The sequence below is a fragment of the Centroberyx gerrardi genome, chromosome 12 (assembly GCF_048128805.1).
Source record: "Centroberyx gerrardi isolate f3 chromosome 12, fCenGer3.hap1.cur.20231027, whole genome shotgun sequence".
NCBI classification, from domain to species: domain Eukaryota; kingdom Metazoa; phylum Chordata; class Actinopteri; order Beryciformes; family Berycidae; genus Centroberyx; species Centroberyx gerrardi.
This window is the reverse complement of record NC_136008.1, coordinates 28,813,966-28,839,894: the sequence shown is the minus strand read 5'-3', so window position 1 is coordinate 28,839,894 and position 25,929 is coordinate 28,813,966. Positions and strand designations below refer to the sequence as shown.

Sequence of the window (25,929 nt, the reverse complement as noted above, 5' to 3'; positions counted from 1 at the left end):
AAAATCTCGGAACAAGAAACTTTCTCCAAGACAATTTCACATTTACCTTAGGCCTAAATGTCTTGAAACAAGTTATATTCTCCTGAAAAAAAGTAACATTTGTTGAAAGCACTATTATCTGCCAGTGCAGGAAGATGATTTCCTAAAATAAGCTTGATAAATCTGGATACAAGATGAAAAATCTGTCAGTTTTTGCAGTGTACATGCTTTGTAATCAATTTATATGATTGTACCATCAATCAGCTTTCCCATCTCCTCACTGACACCAGTTGAAACCGCTGATAACACGCAATTTGTGGCTATTTAAAGCACCATCACCTCACTAAATCCTGATTACATAATGTCTGTAAAACTTCATATGGAACTCTTATTTCTGTCTGTTATGACTTTGGTCAGGGACAGAGACTGGCTGCAATCCAATTCAATTATTTCCATACAGTAAAACCTTTATTTCTAGGAGCAAACTTTAACTACGACTCCATCTACTTTCCTGACTCTTCCTTAAAGAAATCCATTAGAGCTGTGACCACAACCTTTTGCCCTCAAACACCAACACACACACACACACACACACACACACACACACACATATCGCCACTCCCACTCCCACCCCACCCCCACCCCCATCCTCCTCGTCTGCATAGATGCGATTGGATGGAAGTTTTTCGGCGGAGGTATTTTTTTTTTCTACCGTGTTGCTTTGGGCCCCAATGCACTGTGGGCCGTCTGCTTCCCTGCCACCGGCTCTAAGATCAATATTTGAGTATATGCGGCGAGTCGGAGGTGTGTTTGTGTTGCTGCCTATCTCTGCGGGGCAGCCCATCGTAGAGGACGTGAGTCGGGCTCATTTTGGGGGTGCGGTGGGAGGTTGGGGGTGGGGTTGGGGGGGATCGCAAGCCCAGGATGACCTGACATCATTGATATTTAATAACTGCCTTAACCCGGACCTCCACCAGACTCACTGCAGAGACACGAGCACGGCTGCACCCGCCACCCTTCACCCTGGCAAGGCTTCCCAGTCACAGCATCCAGAGACACAGAGGGTTTGGCTCTGTCAGGCAGCTGTTAATATTAATTCACTTAATCGGTTCAAACTTAATCTCTGCCGTACGACTCTGAAAGCAGACAGTCCTGCGCCCCAGAATTTCCACTTACAACCGCCGTTAGACCGATATACCGCTTTGCCAATTTATAGATTTATGGGGCCGATATCGGCTTTTTAGGAAATATTGGAAATCAGCCAGTCAGTGTCGTCCACATTAGCTGCGCTTACTTCCTAAGAAATTAACAGCTCCTTTCTGGGAAGTTATTAGGAAATTGTGGACCCGGAAAAAAAAGTGTTACCAAAAGTTTCTGACATGCGCAAAATACCGAATTCAACACTCTAGCATGGGCTTATGTTTTTAAAAGATGGATCTGTGTCGGGCACTTTGCACCGTTATTGCTTTACTGCTGTTCTTTCTGAGGAAGCAACGGTTTTATCAGAACATACGACTGCAACAGTGTCATTGACGTCACTTACGTCAAATGTGCAAGAAAGAGCATAGATATTTTACATGACAAAATTTTATCCATGGAACGGATTATGAAAGGGTTACACCACCGCAAAGGAATGAAATTTCATTCGGAATGGGCCGGTTTATTCTGATTGAGGTGGTTCCATGAGTCTTTTTTATTGTGATTGGTTGGGGAATAAAAGGCTCCATGTAAACGCATCTAGTGATTGGTACGATGGAGGTTCCTCCCTGACCACAGCTACATGAAAACAGTCCGTAAAACCTGCAATGAAAATGTACACATTACAAAATGTAACGCACATTTTATTTATCGAATTGTTCCATTATTACCTTTGTCCCCTCTCTCTCCCAGTCTTTCTTGTGTCTCTCCACTTTCAACTGTCTAATAAAGGCAAAATAAAATCGTTAAAAATGTATATATATTGGTATCGGCCTTCAAAACCCCACATCAGTCGAACCGCAATACATGAAATACTGTTGCATGTTTCTCTGTCTCAGTCATTTCTCTCTCTCTCTATTTCAATCTTTTTTTCCCCAGACACTCCACGCAGCAGCAAACCAACAAAGTCATCACCAGCACAAGCCAACTCATCAAACAGCTCTCTGATATAATCAGTGGCTCTTCACGGGTATTTCACGCTTTCCTTTCTCCCTCATTCACTTTCATTTTGAAGAATAAACAGAGGATTAAACAAAATTTGAGGCAATTAAAGCTAATCTTGTTTTGTTATTCTCACAGCAAGACCGTCTGCGCCTGACGAGACTAAAGACTGAACTCTCAGAGTCGGTCCAGCGGTATGGGGATCTGCAGAAGGTATCCTTATAGAATATCCTCTTTATTTGCTTTTAAAAGCAACACAGACATTGCTGTGGTAAAGGACAGCCCAGTTGATAATTCATATATCCCCAACAATCGATCCAGAATCCAGAACCAAGCTGGAAAATCTGGACCTGCTCCATAGACAATAAATTGGGAAAGACGGTTAAGGTGACTTCTAATACAACCATAGCATAAAGAATCAGAATCCTTTTATTGGCCAAAAGTATATTTGCACATACAAGAAATTTAGCTTAGTGGTTGCTTGTGTACTTTACAATAAAAACAGTATATAAATAACAGTATATATATATATAAAACAGTATATAAATAAACCAAAAACAAATAGAAACAGTAGAAGAAAACGATAAGATCAGAATCAAATACAGAATGCTGATTGGTGTAAAATCTCCATTTAACATTATAAGAGTCTGGTAAATTATGATTTTATATTGAGCAGCTCCAGATTTTATATCTCAATTCCATTATAGTTTATTTTGTTACTGTTCTGGGAGAAAATACAAATATTATCCGGACTCACCTAGTCCATCTGAATACTATCAATATGAATTCTGAAATAGAATGGTTTTCCCTCGAGTACAACTGTGTTCCCTCAACACGGCTTGTGGTACCCCACATTTTAAGTGCTACTTGCCTAGCATACAGACAAAATAAATCTGTTTCCGACCTTATCTTTAAAAGGGAAAAAAAAAAAAAAAAAAGAACACGAATTGCTCAGCCCCCTCTCTTCATTTCTCCCTCTTTCAGAAAATTGCGGAGCGCTCGAGGGCCTTGCTCCCCCCCGCGCAGAAAGACAAGAAGAAGGTGAGTTGATATGGAGGGTGAGAGTCTGGCCTTTGTTCCGCCGTCGCTCATAAAAGAGCAGCATGATAAGACGGCCTTTCTGTGTTTGATTGCATCCTCACAAGGGCTCCTTTGAAGCTCCATCTAGTCTTCCCCACTCCACTTATATTACAGTGGACTCATTCATCGCACACGCATCTTCAATATTGCCACGGCGATGAAATTTCAGGGTTTTATAATCTGTTTGAGTGTAAATTTTGGTTTCTAGCAAGATATGCCAAGTCGTTTTCACTATGCTGTAGTTCTAGAAAAACAGAGACATTGTTTTAATGAATCAAAGCCGATTTATACGTTAATATACAACACTGCATGTGAATGAATCCTAATTATTGATTACCAAAATGAAATTAAAATTAAACATATTGATCCCTGTGGGGAAATTGGAACGTTGCAGTCGCACGGGAAGAAAAAAAGTGAATATAGATATAAAAATAGAATGTAAACAATAAAAACAATACAAAAATAGTTATAACAATTGTGGGGTTATATAAACTACATACTGTACATAAACCACTTACTTACAGCATCAATTTCAGCATCAATTTCTTGTTTAAATATGGATTACCGAATATGAAATATGTGCTACGTAAATAAGATTGTTGAAAAAAATGTAGAAATATAAAAAGATCAATATGTGTGCGATATGAAATAGTTGAACCATTATGGAAAGTATCAGTACATGTGCATTATGTAACGATAGGGAATGATTTTAGTGAATTTATGAATATACATGACATGCAATATAGCAAATAGGGTTATATAAACATATGCAACAGTTAAAGGTTTTGTTGTTCCATAACACTAAATGACCATAATATATCTATGATCATTACCGATGACTCATAATTACTGAGCCAGGTGGTGTGATTTCTGGCTTTCAAAACTCACTTTCCAGGCTGTAGTCTGTTGTGGAACAGAAACTCCCCACCCACTGGAGTTTCACCCACATCCCTATCCACCCACCCACCTACTGGCACTTTCCACTGCTCAGCGATGCAGGGCGCTGCTACAAGCGAGTGACCAACGGTCAGTTCAACTGTAAAGGCTACAAAGCCTTGTTCAGCAGATGACACTCCATGCTGTTGCCCTTCTTCCTGGTCACGCATACAGGTCATAGATTACATAATGCCCCTTTAAAATTATGCTTTAAATCATATGCCTTTACGCTGATCTTTAATAACGTTCATTGAGTACCATTCTTACCATTCTTACCAACATGGTATCTGATTATCAACGTGGGGTCTGGGGTTTCCAGGGGGTCCCCAGCAAATTGATGAATTGTTATACATCACCATTATTTAATTTACAAGAAGTTAACACAATTAGAGAATGTAGAAGAATGACTGTTTTGATCATAGTTTCACTGTTATCTCTCAACCTGCTCTGCAGATAGTTATGGAATTCTGGACAAAATCATACCTAACAATAAAAATATTCTCAGATTTCGGTCCGAGAGACAATACAGTACTTTGTATAGAGAATAAATATACCTCCGTTTGTGTTCTCATTCCATCTGCTGCCTCCATGAGAACATGAAATCAAAACCTGTCAAATTCCTGTCATCCCTCCAGGTCCTCCTAGAGTCTCAGACAATGAAATGATGAGATGATCCCTATTTATTTCAGTACAATAGTACAATAATAAAAATAAAACAGAGTGAGTCAGATATGGTTTGACGGTGTTACTCATCCTCAATTCACCTGGTAGTGATTGAAAAAACTGATTGAAATACATGACAGAGAATTACCTACAGTTGTAGAATAATTTGTTCAGTGTCCTTAAGGTTAGATGATACAGTGAATTTTATGTACATGAAGCATATTAACCCTTTTTTATGCTTCTTTGTGAACCTGTAATTCTCCTCACCAAATCCTACAGCGGGTCCTGTCAAGTCATCTGCCACTAATAATCAAATAAAATGCGTTCTTAGACCAGCTGAAAACAACAATACTCTCATTCAGTTGCTATTAGTCAGAGAAGATTGAAAGATTGAAGATTGAAGATTAGCAATTTCTCCTGGAGGTTCACCTCTCATCGTGCATTGCCGATAATTTCACATTTTCATGACTTCAAAGGGCGCCGGAGATTTTTATTTTTAATATTTCCTTTCTGGTTTTTTTATTGGTTGTATTCATAGACTCTTTGTGAGTAACCACACTGAGATCCCAATCAAAGACTCGATGAAGCCTGAGATGAATACGCTCCTTCAGCTCATCTAGAGATAGAAATGAAAGTGTACTTCCTAAGTGAGGCAGTTGCAGGCTGATATCTCTATGATTCTTTTGAAGTATCTTGTGTACAGTCATTGTCTCAGCGGCACCCCATCGAACTGGTAGGGTGCCGGTGTCTTGCTCAAGGACACTTCAGCAGGGTGGGGGTTTAGACTCGGGTCCTCTGGTTGAAGGACGGACTCCCGAACCACTACGCCATCATACTGTCTAACTGAATGACTGAACAACCACTTGGTTCTCTATTAAACCACTAAGTGCCATGTAACCATTAATCAGTCTTCAAATGGCAGTGGGAAATCATTTAGAGGTTCAACTGGTTTGATAGGAACAATTCTATGAAGCACCATTTGCTCACAAAACACTCTAAAAAGCCATCGTTTTTCTTTTCTTTTTTTAAAGAGTGGAGTGTCGTATGTATTAAGGTTTTATATCCCTCAGAAGGAATATCATCAAGGTCTTTTATACTGCTAGCTTTAGAAATAAAGAGCTTTAGGGACGGCAAGCTAGAGGACAGATTATGTAACTGTGCCTACCTTCAACTCCAAGCACTAAGTTCACTGATCAGTGAGCATATTGAAAAGGAACGCATTTACAGTATGGATGATTCATGAAAAATCATCATTCGTTTTTTTAGAGCAACAAAACTCCAGGGCAAGGATCCAGGACAGACCTCATCATCGTTTTTGGTCTGTGCTCTCCCCAACAAAGTATTATTCAAGGCAGTAGTAGTAGCAGTAGTAGTAGTAGTAGCCTAGTAGTAGCAGTAGCAGTAGTAGTAGTAGTAGCAGCAGTAGCAGTAACCTAGTAGTAGCAGTAGTAGTAGCAGTAGCAGCAGTAGTAGTAGTAGCATTAGCAGCAGTAGATAGTAGCCTAGTAGTAGCAGTAGTAGTAAACTACTACTGCTACTGCTACTACTACTGCTACTATTGTTACTACTGCTACTACTAGCCTATGTTACTACCGCTACTGCTACTACTACTAATGCTGCTACTACTAGGCCTACTGCTGCTACTACTACTACTACTACTACTAATTGTTGAAACAGAATAATATGTATTGTCTCTGCTGTAGATCAGGTGGAAGAACAGCGTATTTCAATGTGTGGAGAGCAAATAAAGATAGTTGCCTTGAGGTTTCATCAATGCCATACATATGCAATTCCACAATAAACATTTGCAGATCATACTGCACTTTGTTAGTGATAGTTTTCCACCCACACCTCCATAGAGCTAACTGGAGTGAGAGCTACTGTTCTGTACCGGAAACTGCATAAACTTTTTTTGCAGCATCTAAACTTGTGGATGACGTGTCAGAACGATAGTCTTGGGAGTCTTTACCATCTGTGTGAAATACAAAATGTATTGTGTAGTTTCGTGGTGGAGATGTATGTGGAGGAGTGAGCGTGATGTTGAAGAGTTTGCTGAGGAGTGATGAGTCAGATCGTGGCCAGTCGACAGAGCAGTGTGACTCAGCCTGGGTTGGTCCCTGTGCTCTGACCCATACCAGCCCTCTACCATGAATTATCTGTGCAGTCAGCCACAGAAAGGTGGAATGCATTAGCAATGCAAAAAAAGTCAGCCAAGCCTCACTGACTCTTTCTCTTCTCCTTTTCCCCGCTTATGTTTGCATATGTAACATGTATTTCTATTTCTATATGTAACATGCACCACGTGTGTGCAAGTATGCGCAGACTGTACAATGTTTTATGCCCAAACAACCCCAGTGTCAGCCAACAGTAACATCTGAAGTGACTTTATCTGGAAGGTTTATGCTTCTCAACTGATGTGACTACAAACATGTGATCTAAATGTAATCCAAAACTACCACTACTACTACTACTACTGCTACTACTACTACTACTGCTACTACGACTACGACTACAACTACTGCTGCTGCTGCTGTCTCTACTACTACTTCTACTACTATTAGTACTACTACTACTAGTACTATTACTACTACTACTACTACTGCTGCTACTACTACTGATGCTACTTCTACTACTACTACTACGACTGATACTGCTATTACTACTTCTACTACTGCTACTGCTACTACTGCTACCATTACTACTACTACTACTAGTACTACTATTACTACTGCTACTACTACTGCTGCTGCTACTACCACTGCTATCTCTACTGCTACCACCACTTCTGCTACTACTGCTACTGCTGCTACTATTACTACTACTACTAGTTCTACTAATAGTAATGCTACTTCTCCAGTTGTTTACAGCCCTAGCCCACATGTTTTCTCTAGGAAATGTAGCTTTTCTTGTTTAAGTTTCATTTGATCTATTATCTAATCCAATGTATTTGTGTGCGTGTGCGTGTGAACCTACAGAGTCCCCAGACACCCTTTACTGAGCAGAGCGAGGAGGGTCCTCTATTTGGAGAAGCAGTAAGCTCAGAGGGGGAAGCTCAGGCCTTCCTGTCTGAGATCAGCGAGGAGGATGTGGAGGTGCTGCGCCAGAGAGAGGAGGCCCTGCTGCAGATCGAAGTAAGAACACTATCTACGTCAGATCAGCTTCATACGTCAACACATTGTGTCACCTGAGCTATTGAACTCTGACATGCAGCTTGCCATAATAGCATTTTGTCGTTATTTTTGTACAACTCCCTGCTTCACATTCATACAGTTCCACACATTCACACTGGGAGCTGCCCAGTAAAACCACAGTCTATTGACCTTATTCACACGGTGGCCATTTTGAACACTTGAGGTGGGAAACTCTACCTGAAAAATTGCCATATATATAAAACTAGTGACTTCAAATAGACGGTTAATTAACTAGGATTAACTAACATGAACAAAAAACACAATGACTGCTTGAATTTAGCAGGGAAGTTAGTTAGCTAGCTTACTAGTTAGTAAGCTACTAGCTATACCAGCTATTAACTAATTAACTAATCGCTACTACACTAGACTCTGAAAGCTAGCGATAATGGGTCAAATATATTAAAATGTGAACCCATGTCCCTCCGGATTCTTTGTTTCTGATATGTTTTTCAGTGAGAAACCTGTTTCCCACTCTTATTCAAAATGGCCACTGTGTGAATAAGGTCACTGGAGCAGTTACTCAAGGGAACCTCGGCAGTATTTGTTACTCATTCACATTCCCCACCAACATTTTCCCAGCCAGTCTGGGCTATCAAACCAGCAAAGTTCTGCTTATCTGTATACTATCTAATTCTCCCTTCGTCCCATGTAAACAACAAATATCCCATATCCCCACAAAACAGTCAGGCGTTTGAGATCCAAAAACTTGAATTTAATATACTTTTCAAATAAAAAACTAGAGATTTGTTTCCCTCAAATATTGCTTCCCAAGAGGCCTACACATGCCAAGTTAGTAACTAGAAACTCAGACAGGCTCTGTCTCCCTCTCCCACTTTGAAAAGCTTATTAGTATTTTGTCACAGTACCCTCATGCTGCTGCAGGATATTGAATGGTACCCAATTACTAAGGTGCTTATATAGACTTGTTTGTTCCTTTACCTGGGTAAAGTGTGCATGGAATCATAATGTTTCTAGACTTACTTGGGAAGTCAGTGTCTAAGAACACATCATTCTGTTCGATACTGTAAAATCATATCCGTCTCAAGCCAGGTATCTCTAATGCGAGCCAGATGAGACTTCAGATGACGGCCCTCTTATTGGCAGGGTCAGTCCGCTGCAGATGACCAAGATGAGTCCCATTTCAAAGTGGTTTTGATGTGTGTTGTCTTGAACGACATCCCCTGATGGTTGGGTTTATTGAAGGTGCCACTCTACTCGCGTGGAATCTGTTGATGAAACTTTTGAAGACGCGTCGTAAACTTTATCAGCCATCTTAGAACCATATGGCTAAATCAAAGCCGACAGACGCGTGACACATGGCGCCGCAGTCTGCTTTTAAAATGACAAGCTGTACAGTCCAGCTTTGGCTGGAGTTTGCCATCCAGCAGTTTGAAGACTAATAATTATGTTTTAGGAGCGCTTCGCGGCATAATGAAGATGTACCTCGGAGCTGTCTGAACTTCATCAATGCTCAAATAAGCGAATCCGGCCATAGGAGCCATGCAGAATAGGAGTGAAAAGGGAAGAGCATCAATCTCTCCCTACAGAGTGTCATGGAGTGAAAAAGCCCCTGCGCGAATGACAGCTTCATTTTCAGCGCTGCCGCCGAGATGGGGAGCGAGTCAGATGATTGGTGTTCAGACAGGGTCGTCTGGCCTGTGCTTTAGTCATAGCGGCATGGATAAATGTCATAGTCAGTGCTCAGGCAGGTGCTGAGGGGGCTTGACGTTCCTTTGGGGAGAGTGATAGTATCTGACAATGTGCTTTTTCGCGTCTTTATCCCCCTCCTCGCCATCCAAACATCCCCCCCTCATCCCTCCGTCCCGGCGACTCCATTCAACTAAATCAGCGTAGGAGTCTCGATACTCCTTGCTCCCCCCGCCTCTCCCCGAGGACCGAGAGACTCCGGCGTCCGTCCTCGCTATCAACTCCTTTCTCTGGAAATGGCTTGATCTGGTTCTGAGGTTAGTTTAGCCCTCCTCAGAGACCGTTATGTGTGTGTGTGAACTCAGCCACGGCTTCCTGGCTGCATCTGGGGAGGCGAGTCATGGTGCAGTGACTGTAAGTAACAGCAGTCCATGGGGGATACAGAGGTTACAAAGCCTTTCTACACTACACACACACCAGGATTGCCGTGTTTTGCCACAGTCCTCTCCAGGACCGGTCCACGACCGCTTTGAGCTCCCCCTGGGACAGGTAATTGAATTTAGACGTATTGTCCTTGAGTAGCATTATATTATTCTACATGTTCTGACAAGAGGCAGGAGTCAGAATATTAGTATCCAGCCTTTGCAGCACATTCCGCCTCCTACTCCTCCCCTCCCAACCCTCCCTAGACTGTCACCTCCCCAGCTGCACCTTATATGCTTTGGCACAGGAGATCATTTCATCAAAAATGAATTCATAAAAAAAGAAAAGCTCAGGGCATAACAGAGGACAGCTTTCAAGGGGAATCTGAATACAACACCTGGCCCAGAGGAAAGAGAAAAAACCCCACAGCGAAGCGTGTCTATCCTACCAATGTATCCTCAGGACAGTATATCTAGCTGGTTTACCCTTGAGTGAAGACGGGTACAGTGGGAAACACCGCAAGACAAGTAGTTCCAGTAAACAAACAGCGGACTATTACGCCAGCAGCGGAAAAGATCTCAGAGACAGCGGTTTATTAGCAAAAGCATTTTGTTATTAACCACGCCAATCAAAACCATATTGATTCGTCCCTCTGCAGCACACACTGCAGCAAACAGTATGATGGCAGATCACAGTTGCTTGCTGGCTTTCTCAAGATAATGAGAATGTCAGTGTTGGGTGAAATACAAACACTGATATTAAAAAGCAAACTTGATAAGCTACTAAGGCTTGCTAATGAAGGTTTCAGGTTCCTACTAATGAGTGACACTATCCGCACAGTAAATTTTCTCTCACAGTTTGTGTCATTACGCCAAAAATATAATGCATTGAGAGAAAATAATGGGCACAGTATTTAAGTTATTAAACATGCACAAATTAGATTCAGTATGAGGCAGGCGTGGAAAGAGTACTAAAATATCCTGCACTGCTACTTTGCTGAAATTTTACTGAAGTAGAGGTAATTCTATACTGGTGTACAAATCTACTTAAGTAAAAGTAAAAGGTAGCTCATTTAAAATGTCTTCAGAATTATCAAGTTATTTTGTTTTAGAGAACATTATTACATATGGTCTTTACCATGCAATGCAAAAAGGACAAGAGAACAGAAATTTAAAACTAGGTTCTTTTAACTGAAAAAAATAATAATAATCAAGTGTATAAATAAAGTAAAGCAAGATTACTCTTTTCTCTAACTGACTGACTGTTCACTGCTAATGACGTCACAGTCGGCCAATTTATGATTGTCCAGTTTCCAGAGGTGGGGACTCGAGTCAGACAGTCACAATTGTAATTGCTTGAGACTTGACTTGACTTGGGTTCTGGTGACTTGGGACTTGACTCTGACTTGTACTTTGATGACTTGAAAAGGTTTCTAAAGTCTTGACTTGAGATCTTGTGTTTGTGTAAATGACTTAGATTGAAAGTGATGAGATTTGTTCCAGCAGACGACTGAATTTAAATTCTGTTTTCTGAATTTGTATGGAATGATTGAATTTATTGAAGTTGAAACTGATTATAGAAATCAAACTCATGATGCTCTTACCAAGTTTTTATTCTATTAAAACCATATTGCATTGAAAAGTCCTAGATATTTAGTTTTCTTTAAGATATTAAATTGATACTGGGCTCTTGATTTGTTCTGACTTGCTGTTCTACATTTAGACTTGAGACTTGACATTAATGACATGGACTTGACTTGAACTTGACTTGGTAATCTACATTCAGACTTGGGACTTGACTTGAGACTTGTGCCTCAAGACTTGAAACTGACTTGGGACTCGAGCAAAGTTGACTTGGTCGGTTTCTGATGTAATGCCTACAGAGAGCCTATGAAATTTGTTCTCTAATAAGTACACAAAATAGCTATTTAATTACAGTACAGAGGGTGAATGAAATATATTTACTTCCATCCTTGTTATTAGGAAATCGTAGTTTAAAAGAGGAAGCAGGTTGAACCTCAGCAATCTGTAACCCTTGCTAATATTGTCAGCTCTGTCTCCTCGCTGCCCTTCAGGCCCTGCTCTTGGCATTGCGCTAGTGTATTCAGGGGTGTTAGGTCCTTGGGCTACCGCCGGCGAGGAAACATGATTTTACATTTATAAACCATTTATTCAGCAAGGGCAAAAAAGAGACGTCTCATGCTGAAGCCCCTTGCAGCCGGTGTGGGGAAAATGTCATCGTTTTTCCTCCCCCCCCCTTTTCTCACCAGTAAGCGTGCAAGTAAATCTGCTTAACAGTTTTTCTGCTGTGGCAGTGACACTGTGTCCTGTTGCCCGATGCCTTTGGGCTCGGGTGGGAGATGTGGAGAGAATTTCATATCAGCATTAAACATACTTATCAAAGAGAGAGGGTGAGAGGGAGAGAGGGGAAGTGAGAATGAGTGAGCATGAGAGAGAACAGCAGATAAACTTCTTTATCCCTCTGTCTGTCCAGGCCACTTTCATCATCCATATCTTTCCATACCTCCATCCCATATGTTTTTAATAATCTCTACAATGAATACAGTTTATTATTAGTATAAAGGATGCAGGCATGGTAGAGAGGTTCAGTTACTATTCAACTAAACACTGATTTAAGCTACTTTGAATGGGGTATGATCGTTGATGCCTCATGGGATTTTTGGCACTACAGTGTCTAGATTTGACCAAGAATGATGCTATAACCAAAAACCATCCAGTCATCCAAAATACCTTGTTATGAGAGAGGTCAGGGGAAATGGCAAGACTGGTTCAAGCTAACAGTAAATATCAGTTGAGTACAACAGTGGTGTGTAGAAGAACCACATTGAATCGGATGGACTACAGCAGCAGAAGACAATGCTTAGCTAAAAACAAGAAGGTGAAGATACAGTGGTCACATGATCACAAAAACTGGATGATTGAAAAGTGGCAAAACATTGCCTGGTCTGATGAATTTTTTGTTTTGACATGCTGATGGCAGATAAACAGCATGAATCCCTGGATCCATTCAGCCTGGTGTCAACAGCACAGGCTGGTGGTGGTGTGTGGGGAATACTTTCTTGGCACACATTAGTACCAACTGATCATCATTTGAACACCACAGCAAACCCAAAGATTGTTGCTGATCAGGTGCATCCATTCACGGCCACAGTCTACCTTTTGTTAAATGGAGACTTCCAACTGGATAAAGATGGTTCGGGAACATGACAGTGAATGAGGTGGGTCAGGATGTTCACAGCGTGTGCCGAATGTGCTGAGAAATCTGCAGCAACTGCGAGACGTTTCTATCACCTTGTTGAATCCATGCCTTGAAGACTTCAAGCTGTTCTGTGGGCAAAATGGGTGCCTGCCTGGTAGAAGCTAGGTGTACAAAATAAGTGGATAAGACCTCAAAGATGAAAAGTGTGCCAGGTATCAATAGAACATTACCAAACACAAAAGTGGGGTAGAAGTCTGTCCATGAATACTTAAATTGAAACATGTGAAGTCATATGTTACTTTTTTAAATCAAATGGCAAAGCCAACAGGTCTCTCTCTTCTTATGGTGACACAAAGAAAATTTGCCATCTAGGGTGTTTGAATTTGTAAAAGTTTGAAGGACTTCATTATCCAGAAATCATGTAAAGTTACAGCAGTAAACTGGGCACTTTTGAGACCCAAATGTTGTCTTCTTAGTATCCTGTGGGGGTGGAGGTGGTGAAGAGGATCAGCCATCGTTGGTGAATGCATCTTTCTCTGGACAGAGTGCTTTGGATTTCACACTTAAGTTTCAATTCGTCCCTTCCCGTGTGGAGAAGATTTCTCACCAGTAACCATACCGACACCAGAATTTAATTTGGACATATAGGGTGAACCTATGGCGTCTCAATTAGTGGGGATGGGACATAGCCACACTTTGGGATTTAGGCTGATAAGAGGTCTGTATTTTTACATAAAAATCTGGCCTAGCGCAGCTTTAATTCATCTAAGACTGCAGACAGATCTAAATTCAGGTTTGATTGGGAGCACAGAGTTGCGCTGAACTGCACATGGTAAAGAAATCGTTTCCCCCTTACAGGCTATGGATTTGCCAGTATGCAGTGGGAACAGAAGGGACTTGAAATGACAAGCGTTGACAGCAGATGATGACTAATGTGCCTGTGGAGAGTGGATACGTCACTGTGCACTGCCAAATCACAATTGACATGACAGAGCTGGTTGGTGTGCTCCCTAAACCCGTCTACACCTGAGATGCTGCAACCGTCAAAACAGAGAAACGCAACAACTTTGCCCTGACCCTCTAAGACACATTTAAAATGTGTTTCTCAATTCTCATCTGTCTTCGTAGCACTTTCATGGTACTGTTGTTACCACAGCGCCAGGTCAGGTCAGTCAGTCAGATCGAGACACTTCACTCCTCCATAGCTTCACACCATCAAACTACATCATTCCTTTATAGCTGCACACTATCAAACTACATCAGGTGCAGAAAAGGATTTTCTTCCAGGGTAAAGAAACATGGAGCATCAGCATCAGCTGGGTTTGTAGATGATAGCACTTGCTGTCATTCTTCAGGTCACATACCAATCTGTGGTATGTCAGTACGTAGAATGATGAGTTTGAACGTGTTTCAAGACTCCATCTGGAAAACAATGTGTTGCTTCACTTGATTTGAAGAATAGTACATGCTGCCTCCAACAAAACTATAAAAGATAGGGTATACTCTACACAAAACACATCCTTAGCCCATGATTTACAGTGTGTTTCCTCCAGTTAGGCTGGATCACGGTCAGATCACAGTCCGTGATACGGCCAAAAGAACCAAACTAAGTGGGAAGCCACTCCACATAACTTCTCTAAAGGAACCGTGTGTGAGAAACGCCTTGAATCTCCCAGACACCTCTGCAGGGGGTTGCGCTGTCTATCAGAGCTCTGAGCCATGTGGCGGCTCCTCCTTCCTCATGGCTGAGCTGCATACTTAATCAGCTCCTATTATTGAAGCCAATTCACCTGAAAGAGGCTGATAGAAAGTGCTTCCCTGTGCCACAGTTCCCTCTGCAGGCACAAGAAGTGATTTCCACATATGGCCATTTGCCTCACCAACAACTCTGCATTATAAGACTGACAGAGGTATTAGCGTGTATCCTGCTGGTCTCTCTATGAACTGAATACATCATTGCATGAAACTTGTATGCGGTATCTCAAATTCCTCATGTTCAAGGAGAATCTTTTAAGAGAATCAAAACCGTGCCTACCTTTTTATAGCGACATTTTACTCTGCTTTTTATAGAGTTAAACTATGACTTTCGAGACACAAGCAGAAAAAGAAAGTTCCATCACACAGGGGATGCCCGCAGCTGATTTCTGTGTATTGTAGAGAGGGATAAAGAGCTATCTACGAGATTCAGAGAACACAATGAAGAGAGATGCATACAAGAAAGAGGAGCCACATTCTCGCTCTGCGCTCCCTTCTCTATCAGACAATCTGCAGGTTGCAAAGCTTTGGATCGACCCGCAGAAGTGTTCACATCTGCCAGCATCAGACAGATTCTGTATGGCTCGGGAAAACACAAGGCAAACAGCGCTGGTGACTGAGGTGTCAATCAGATGCTGCTGGCGGGCTTGTTTTTGTGGCTTTTTATCTTGGCCTCAAGTTTAATTGTGTTTTTGCTGTCTCCGCAGTGGCCTCTGTGTCAGATGGAACAGATGTCTGAATCGCCGCCTGACATTTTAGTCGTATGAAAATATACAGACCCTCAGCGCCTTCCATTTGTTCGAGTGCGTTCTTTTCATCGGTAATACACAATAACAACAGCAGCGGGATTGACAGGAGGTGTCAGAAGTCCAACAGAGGTGAGCTTTGGCATGGAGGACATGTCTGACTCCATGGTTACCTTCATGAGCAGCGGGGAATATGTGAAAACTTCTGCGATACCCTATTGATCCTCGTGGGGGAAATTCATTGTTTTTTTGCCTGCCTCCCTCCACAGGGACGTCAGCTCAGGATCAGCCACAGAGCGGCGCCCCCTGTGGTTGGCAGATATTTTCAGTCTTGTTGAAGGACGCTTCTGCACTTCCAGGACTTTACCATCACTTTCCCTGAGATCCCTGAGATCCCAGTCAGGTTTACATTGAGGCTAGAGTATCTCCCATCTAAGAGGAATGTAGATATGGTTGCACTGGGTGATAAGAAAAGCTCTTGTTGGAGACATAATGGAAAACTCAGAGCCTGGTTCCTAGCTCCATGCTAGTAGCCCAGGGCGGGTAGAGTGGCCATGAGCAGAATATAAACCCTATGAAATATGGAAAAGGGCACACTTTTGGCCCCAAGCCTGCCCACCCTCTCGGCCCTCAGGCAGGGGTCCCAACTCGGCCCATCACATCTCTCTCTCTCCCTCTCCCCCTCTCTCTCTCTAGTCACTTCCACACACTCTTTCCTAAATTGGTTACACACTGTTCTGTCATTATGATGAAATGAGTCCCGATTGCCCAATGCTTTGCCAGGTAAAATAAATTTGTTATTCTATTACGGCATGATGGACAGAGTTGCCCACAGATGAATGCAAAAAAAGTGTTTAGCATCATGAGGTTTGCCAGGGGCCATTTTGGCTCCATCCAAATGGTGTTTGCCAAGAGCCAGGATGGCTGCCAGTTTCCACAGCAATCTCCGCCACCTGTGATGGATGGCCCAGTGGGTTAGGCTACACAAACGCAGCTGTGATTGCATGGCGCCATAATGGAGGAAAGGGGGGACCTGTGAGAGGGAGATAGACAGAGGTTTTATAAGCCTCCATATTGCTTTGAGCTGAAACATTGAGAGCAGATTCAAAGCTTGGAGAATTAGCTCCGGTCAACCATAGCTGCACTGGTTCATTCTGTGCCCTGACAGAGAAATAATTTAACAAAAACTCTGAACTGCTTTTTAACTTTTAGTCAAGCAAACCACCCAGCGTGTATGATTCATCTGTGTATACTGCCAACAAAAATCCATTAAATTTGTCATTATATGTGTTCCTAATTTTCATAAAGGATTGCAATATGTTTATCCATTCCAGGGCATCAGGACTAGACACTAGATGGATCTATGATTAAGCCAGTGGCCGATATCAGACAGTCCATGACTGGAAAAGTAGTGTGTGATTAACAATCGCTGTCTGTTTTCTCCATAGAGAGACATGCTGGACGTCAGTCAAATCATGAGGGATCTGGCCAGCATGGTCCATGAACAAGGAGATTCAATAGGTAAGACAGTGTGTGTGTGTGTTTAATATTGTTTACATTGTTGTCCCTGAGTCAATTAACAAAGATAACCTTTGCAACCAAGTTTTAATTTGATGCGCTTCATTTATCACAAGCTAGAAAACTTTTTAACCTAGTCCTTGCTAATACGCTGTTAGATGCTTTGATGAGAAGCAAAATGCGATGGGTTTACACACACAGTGACCTGTTTGTGTCAATCCATATGAACACCCTGATATCTATAAACCACCACCCAGACCCTGCAGTGACGCATACTTGGCAAAAAGAATGAAACTTAGCACACAGATATAGGCCAAATATAGAGGCTTTGCAGTTGGGTCACAAATCTCCTGTCAACCACGTCTGGCTGCATCATGCAGGTGCATTGGAGAATTGGCTGTGTACAAATAATGTCTAAATATACAACAACCAGGCTAGAAAATGAGAGATAGCTGAAAGATTGTTAACTGTCTTGTCTTTAGCCCTAGTCTCTACTAGGGTTGCCAGATTTTCATCTTGGTAAAACCTGACATTGTGCGCGTGCACATTCATTCGCGTCCATGTTCACGTGCGCGGTGCATATAGAGCTCAAATAACCTATTCAGTTTTTATCAGTATCAGCAATTGAGTTTTGTCAGTAGCCTATCATTCAGCAACAATATTATACTTTATATGCCTGTTAATTATCCGATATTGAATTCATTGATAACCTTTGGAAACAGTTGGTCAACACACTCATCCTCAGGCGGAACGCTTACAGTCATATCAATGCTGTGTAGCTAAATCAAAGTGAGCACAGTAAGCACTGTCAGTAAACCAACTACAGCCTATAGTGACGATAAAAAAAATCACAGAAAAGAAGAAAAAAGTGTAATCAAATATGTGATTCTTCTCATGCTGATCTTACTGAGCTGTAAGTGTCTTCTACAAAGCTTACAGCTGACATTTTTCTAAATTACTTATTGATTTGTTGAAAGGTAAAATATGTATATTCCCTCAAAACACTGCAGGTAGGCAACCTGATGTTACTATTAGGTGGGCATGTGACCCAAGCACATATTTTGGCCATATTTAATAAGAGTTTAAACGCAGATTACAATGATCAAACAAGGCATTTTCAATGACAAATGTCACTCGCCGTCATGATTAATTATTTGCTCTTTTTTATTGAGGGGAGTGAGCTTATTCTTTCTCTAAGCATGTCTAAACTAGTCACTTACTATAATATCCGACGTGTGGGGAAATCCCGGCGCAAACGAGAAAGGAGAGAGAGAGAGAGACAGACAGACAGACGGACAGAGAGACACAGACAGACAGACGGACGGACGGACGGACGCTCCATCACATAGGTTCGATGATAACGTAGCCCATTCAAAACTTTGCGGTATGCGGCAATAAAACACACCCACATGATGGTGATATGGTCACTTGTGATTGGTGGAATTACCCCTGCTGTAGTCATGAGCCTATCAAAGCGATTTTAGCTTGTTAAAGCAACAGACCACCCGTGACAGGGAAATATAGGCAGGGCTAGAATTATTATTTACAGAATGATTTTGACCGGACATTTAAACGACTGGTCGAGCCTTCTGACCGGACCCGGACAACGCAACTGAAAACTGGACAGTCCGGTCGAAAACCGGGCATCTCGCAACCCTAGTATCTACTCCAAAACACTCTGAGTTGTAGCTTGAGATGAGTCAGTTAACCTGAACAAACTGTTAGCTAGCTAACTAGCCAGCAGCAGGCTCATTGAGCTAGAAAAGCAATGTTAAAGTATGCAAACACTAGCCACTTTAAACACCAGCTACTACTTGATACGTTAGCTAGTGTATAAATTAGATGTGTCAACAAGACAGTGATGGTTAGCTGACCAGATACTATGGTTAGCTAGCTAACAAGCTGACATTCTATAAACATAAAATCAGATGTATCAGTGATGAAATGATCCGTTCCCAGTCAAAAACAGCAAATTAACTGCGTCTATTCACTTCTGTACATTTAGAAAAGCAATTCGCTTTTCACAGCCACTGTTGCCCAAGAGCTGAGGTCCTCCAATATGGCCGCCAGTGTGGCATGTCACCTGAAAGCCCTCTATAGGCAAGAGGAAGCCTATATATAGAAAGCCTAAGGGGAGATGATTTAGATAATAGATTTACAGTTACACTAGAATTTTTTTATGCACATTGCTGCTTGACTGTGCAAAACAGCGAGGTCTGTGTGTGTGTGTGTGTGTGTGTGTGTGTGTGTGTGTGTGTGTGTGTGTGTGTGATTAGCTTCTCTGGAATAGAATGGGGAGCAATAACTTGTGCTAATTGCTGCCTTTTTGTTGTAGAGTGTCCTTTTGTCTGCTGCCTTCAATCAGGCTAATGTAGATGCCCTTTAAATACCCTTTAGAGTCAGTCTTCAAACGCAGACTGGCTTACCCCAATTTTACAAGAATGGAAGCGTAATACCCAGTTTTTTTCCAGCGCTCTATTCATAATTAGGATGGTTAACATTTAGAACAATGAATAATGCACATTATGGAGAAATGGCATTTTTTGTTTTCCAGAAGTGCTTTCATTCGGACTACATTCACTTTGACATAAATAAAAACCTGGCCTTTGGAGGGGCGTGGCATACAATGTAGGCCTAATTCTATTTCCAAAATTGTTTCACTGTATAGAAATGGGAGGAGAACCTTCATTTACCTTGAACATGATAAAAACAGCACAGACTGAATGAAGTGCTGTAGCTGGACATGCAAATACAGGAGATAAAGCCCAAAAATCCAGTGAAGACTAAATGCAATGGAAGCTTGCATTCACAAATGAAAGACAGAACTTGAAATAGTAGAAAATGAGTTAACCCATCATCAACGATTTACACTTTTTCCACATTCGGCACATTTCACTTTATTGGTCAGATGTAGAATAAAAGTTATTAAAGTTAAAGTTATTTCTTCCATTTGTGAGTGCGAGGTCCCATTGCATCTATGAAACTTGCACTGTAATAAATGTATCAACCATTTTGTTATTTGCATTTGAAAGCCCCACCGACATGGCATTTGGACACAGAAGGTGGAGGAGGACAGTTTGCTCCCACCCAAAATAGATGGATGGAGAGAGAAAGCAGGGAGCTGTGAGAGACTGCAGTTAGGTCATGGAATCACACCACAGTATAAGTCCAATCTTACAATAATGGACCTTTCCCCTTTAAAAAGAGATGCACTTAAATTGCCTTTGGCTCTTTTTTTGAACAAGGCTTTCTCGGTGTAGTGAATGGCGGATATGAATAATAGTGAATTGTGCTGTGGAGGCGTTTGTAGCAAAATGAATGACCTCAAGAAGTAAGGATTAGTGCTTTTATGGCTCACAGTGGCCTGTACACACTGTGCAAGGGCACATAGTATAGAAATCCAGTAAGTAGAGACACATAGTTAACAAGGTTTATTCACCAGGCAGATAGAAACTCTGACACACCAGCAATTTTCCAGCGGTGGAGTTAATTTGCTTGTCTGAAGTTGGGGAGGCGTTTGTTCATTTGTACACATCAAAAGAGTACATGAATTTTGTTTTTCAGGGTGATTAAAATATTCAGCAGCGGTACTGTATCCGCCCGGGGCTTGTTTTGATTGGACAATAACTTCATAGTCGACAACACGTCTGTGTTTATTTGGTCCTCGCAAGACGCCCACTGTAAAAGCAGAAAATGTTGCATTACACCGCAAGTGATTCTGTTAAATGTATCCTCGGCAGTTCTGTTTGTCCTTCAACGTGCTTGCCTGGCATAACAAATCCAACAACATCCTTATTTGTGGAGCAAAAGCTTATATAGGTGTGTGTGTGTGTGTGTGTTTATATATGTTTGTGTGTGTGCATTCTGTAAGTATCAGTATACTACCACTGCACGATAATGTGTAGGTTAGTGTCTATATCATTCCCCATTGATTCCTTTGGATATTTGGCATAATGTCAAATGTACTAACTAATAATTGTTATTTTTCATTGGGTTTGCTGATATATTGGGCTGATATTGGACTTTTATTAAATATCAGGTATGATGTGATGGAGGTCTGCAAAACCTGACATGACATTAGATTTTCTTTGCACAATTGATCTATTCATTACGTTGTTAAATGTTTTTTTGTAAATTAATTCTTCATTCAAAGGCCTGACGTATCCCAGAATTTCCCTACCATTGAGTAGGTGGGCTGGGTCATGCTGCTTCCTTAAGGAGCTGCTAACACTAAACAAATTGCATTAGTCTGGGTTTCAGTGGAGAGTTTTAGTGTCCCATGATGGTCTAAATGCTGTTTCAGAGACTTTTACACCAAAAATGTAAGGGGAAACACCTATCAAGCAGCAGCCGCAGCATTTGTTTAATTGCCTGTATGTCACGCACAATATCTTGGATACTGATCGCATTTTGATGATGATTAAAATTTCCCTGATAGGCCTAAGGGGGGCGCCACAACGTTTAATTGTACGCCAATGAATGGCACCTCTTCTTCTCCTTTCCCTGCTGCATACAATCAAGAAACACGAGGGAAGACGTTTTCAACTTATGGCCCCACTACAACTCTGCATCAATTGTTGCATTCAATGCAACCAGGATATGATGCAATAAATAAAAGCTCTGATTGTCTGACTGTGCAGAATTCTGTTTATTTCTGAGACACAAATCTTTCTAGCAATGGCATTGACTTGCTAGAATGTAAACAACAATTTAAAAATGTCATTACAAAGTGTAAATAATATAATTTGGATGGAGAGTTTGTGAAATTGTGATGGTCAAGCATCTCATTTGTGATTACTACAGCAGAATAAAATGGAGCTAATATCGCGATTAATTTTTCTGCCCCCCGATACGTATTGTTGCATGATTGTATTGCAATATTTTGAATTTCGATACATTGTCTCATCCCTACTATAGACATCAACACAAACAATAACCCCTGACCAGAGAGAGAAAGAGAATGAATGAATGAATGAATGAATGAAGGAATAGGTTTTTTTTTATGCTTTATGCCTTTTGAGGCAAAATGTGTTTGGTTTTTTTTCATTTGGGAGAAAGCTTGTATTTCCCTTTATTTTTCCACTCACCGCAAAGAGTGTGTGCACTTAGTCAATCAGCATAATTCATCCAACCTCTGGCTAAAGATGCACTGCGGCCGGGTTCCTCTTATTGTGAAGTTCAATAGTTAATTCACTTGAAGCTCAAGTGGTGCAGTAATTATCAGAGGCCATCGCAGCATGAAGCGGTGTGAACCCTTTCCGCACGACTCCGAGCAGGTTGTGGCGTTTTCACTCTCGCCGCGAGAACACAAATCAATAGCACTCTCACTGTTATTGGCCAGCTGTAAGTATATGCGGGTAATTATGCGGCGGCACCAAATATTTTGGACCATCCAGCTCATTAAAAGCACTCTATCTTATCCCATTAACTTCTGCGTATTGACAGCCTTTAAAGGATACCCTGCTGTTTTAGCGGTGTTCACTGTGAGGCCGGTGCTCGCTAACACAGAGGACTGGTGGTTAATGATGTCACATGATGTGCCGTCAAGTTGCTTAAGGATAATACGTACAGAAGAGAGTCCTTCCATTCAAGGCCCAGGAGGATTCGGTGACTCGGGACGCACAAAGAAGAGCGGGAAATAAGCGACAGACGCTTCAATTCAAATATAATATTCTTTGGCTATTGTACGGAGATGGCTCTGGATTTCAAAATAAGGATAAAGTATGGATGCAGACTGTTGTTTTCCCTACATTCCCCCCCCAAAGAAATTATGTTTCTACTCTTTACGCTATGCAATCAGATACAATTAATTCAATCCAAAGCAAATCATTTGTGTTGATTAAACACATTTCAATTATATGGAACCAATATACACAATTTATTTTAAGTAAATCCAAAGACCTTTTTTTTTTCAGTGACAATGAAAATGATTAATTAACATCTGCACTTTGTCTCTCCAGACAGTATTGAAGATTACATCCAGACTGCATCGTCCAATGTGGAATTAGCCAATCAGGAGCTCGCAAAGGCCAACCACCATCAGGTACAGTAAACCATCCCACATGCACACCGCACCACGCTTTGCATTCACTTGTGTTCCCCGTTTTAAATTTGTATACTTTATTGAGCTTTCACATTGTAATGCAGTCACAACAAGCTTAGCTTGATCAGTCAGGCAAACAGGGACTTTGCTAACTAGATTACACTGCTTTATCACATCATACCCCCACTAGGATAATAATAGAGATGATGTAATTTCATGTCATACTTTACTAGCTTTTGCCTTCAGCTAAATTAATTGCATTGAGGGAAAGACAACAGAAAATGCTTGCCTAGAGTCTTATAAAACACAAAATCACATATATAATTCCAATTTCATGAGCAAGTGTTACTTCGACTGAGATAATGGTTATAAATTTGCAATTTTATCCAACAAGTTTATTGACTTAGAGAGGGAAATGCATTAATGGGCAACAGACTGCAGACAGAAATGAAGTACAAGTTGTTGTGTTTTTTTGGAGTGTCGTTTTTTTTGGGGGGTGGCTCGAATTTCCACTTCACAGCACATATTGGAGAGACATTTTATGAGATGCCCAAGGGTCTTCTTTCACTCTTTCTCTGCAAGTAAATATATGTCTCTTCTGCCATTCTGTCAGGGATTATCTCAGTGGGCCAGAGCTCAGTGTGGCTCTGTGCTGTGTAGCCCCCTGGCTATGGTAAATAATGTATTGACTTAAGTGTCATTGGGTTAATAAAGGATATACCTTTCTTTTACATGGGTTGGATGGCTGCAGCGCTTCAGTGCTTCGGCGCTCGCCACCTGGCTGCAGCTGCGTTTCTGAGATCTTTATCTGGACGTTTTCGACTATTAGCGACCGCCATTCATTTGATAAACAGTCATGCAGAGGAACGATACGCAGCCAGCAAGCGTTTGACAGAGACGTGCAGGAGGCGGCCAAGTTCAGTGGCAACCCACATGAGCACTTAATGATATTACGACAGGGTGAAAATTCATAGTCAGACAGCTTCGGAAAGTGTTTTGAACCGATATCAGAAAGATCTTTAGGTGCTCATCTCTGGATTTCAACGTCACATCGAAATCTATTCGACGTCAAAATGTCCGCTGGGCAGTTTCCAGAGTCTGTCTCTGTCTGTCCCCCCCCCCCCTCCCCCGTGTGCCGCCGCTCTACAAGTGAGCAAGTGAGTGAACAAATGAGCGAATGGCAACAGCTTTCCCATTAATTGTCATTTCATTATCTCAAGGAGAGCTGAGCCGTGACCGAGCTCACACTGAGCAATTTAGCTCTCCGCCAATCCAGACAGCCGTCCCGCTCGCAGAGAGGCAAGGCAGCCGAACGGAAGAGAAATAACAGGGAGAGGAGGGAGAGACAGACAGGTAGTGTAGTGTGATGAGCAGCTCCAGTCCAGTCCAGATGCTGTACAGTCCCAGTCCCTCAGTTTATTTGAATGTGGTCTCAGCTCTCTGGCTCCCTAGTTAATCAGCTGCCTTTATCTCTTCTATGGAGAATGCAGTAACATTAACAAACATAGCTTGTAGTATATTACATACATAGAAGCACTGCTGATATAACAATGAGATTTATTATAAAATGCCAGAGTACATGTTTTACCATCATAAAAAGATTTAGCTACAAAAATGTGACAGTACGTATCGTGGGGCAGAAAAATGAGTCGTGATAATAGCTCCATGCTATTCTGCTGTAGTAATCACAAATGAGACGCTTGACCATCACAATTTCACAAGCTTTCCATCCAAATTATATTATTTGCATTTTGTAATGACATTTTTAAATTGTTTTGTGTTTAAATTGTTACATTCTAGCGAGCCAATGCCATCACTAGAAAGATTTGTGTCTCAGAAATAAACATAATTCTGCAGTCAGACTTTGTAGTCAATGAACTTTTATCATATTGCATCGAATCCTGAACCCCATATTGCGTATTGAATCGTATCGTGAGATAAATATATCGTCCCATCCCTACTTTTTCGCAAGTAGAGTTGATTAGTGTGAATATAAGTGATCATTTTGATTTTCATCACCTTGGACTGACGCCAAGTGGAAGATATCGGATATATATCTCCTACAAAAATTCACCAGGAGGTTGACGTGAATGGTTTTTTCCCCGTCAGCGGCTCATATTTACGGTACGCCCAATATGACATGAACATGGCGCTGAAGTTCACGGCGCTGCGGTGGCCTCGCCACAGCAAAGACGAAAGAGAAGAGGGAGGGACGAAGGGGAGAGAAAGAGCTTGAAATAAAGAGGCTGAGCGGTTTGCAGCAGGCCCACACGCTGATTTGGACTCGGACACCTCTTTGATGCCGGTCTACATGCGCCGTTGCACATCTCCACCGATGGTCAATTAAGAGCGGATGTCATTTTCTTCCAGTGGCCCACCATGTCGGCTCACTTTACACTGAAAATAAATTGAATCTATAATCCATTATCCGGAGGCAGATTACTCTCCTCACTCCGAGCTTCTCAAGTTACACTGATGTTTTATCACCTCATCCGTGTTCAATGGACCGCGATGAACTCAGATTGTTGATTGCCGCACAAGATGGTCTATAATTACTAATAAAACAGAGTTGTTCTAGCACTTCAGCAAA

At 41.6% G+C, this 25,929-nt stretch overlaps 1 protein-coding gene across 1 annotated transcript in view; it reads left to right on the top strand.

The window, feature by feature from the left end:
• The window catches only part of tsnare1 (T-SNARE Domain Containing 1), a 119,922-nt gene that overhangs the window by 47,888 nt on the left and 46,105 nt on the right, over nucleotides 1-25,929 (top strand). The window contains exons 5-10 of the mRNA XM_078287240.1: nucleotides 2,056-2,146; nucleotides 2,257-2,331; nucleotides 3,103-3,159; nucleotides 7,773-7,928; nucleotides 17,227-17,299; nucleotides 23,257-23,339. Coding sequence (XP_078143366.1) covers nucleotides 2,056-2,146; nucleotides 2,257-2,331; nucleotides 3,103-3,159; nucleotides 7,773-7,928; nucleotides 17,227-17,299; nucleotides 23,257-23,339 — 535 coding nt within the window. The remainder of the gene's footprint in view (nucleotides 1-2,055; nucleotides 2,147-2,256; nucleotides 2,332-3,102; nucleotides 3,160-7,772; nucleotides 7,929-17,226; nucleotides 17,300-23,256; nucleotides 23,340-25,929) is intronic.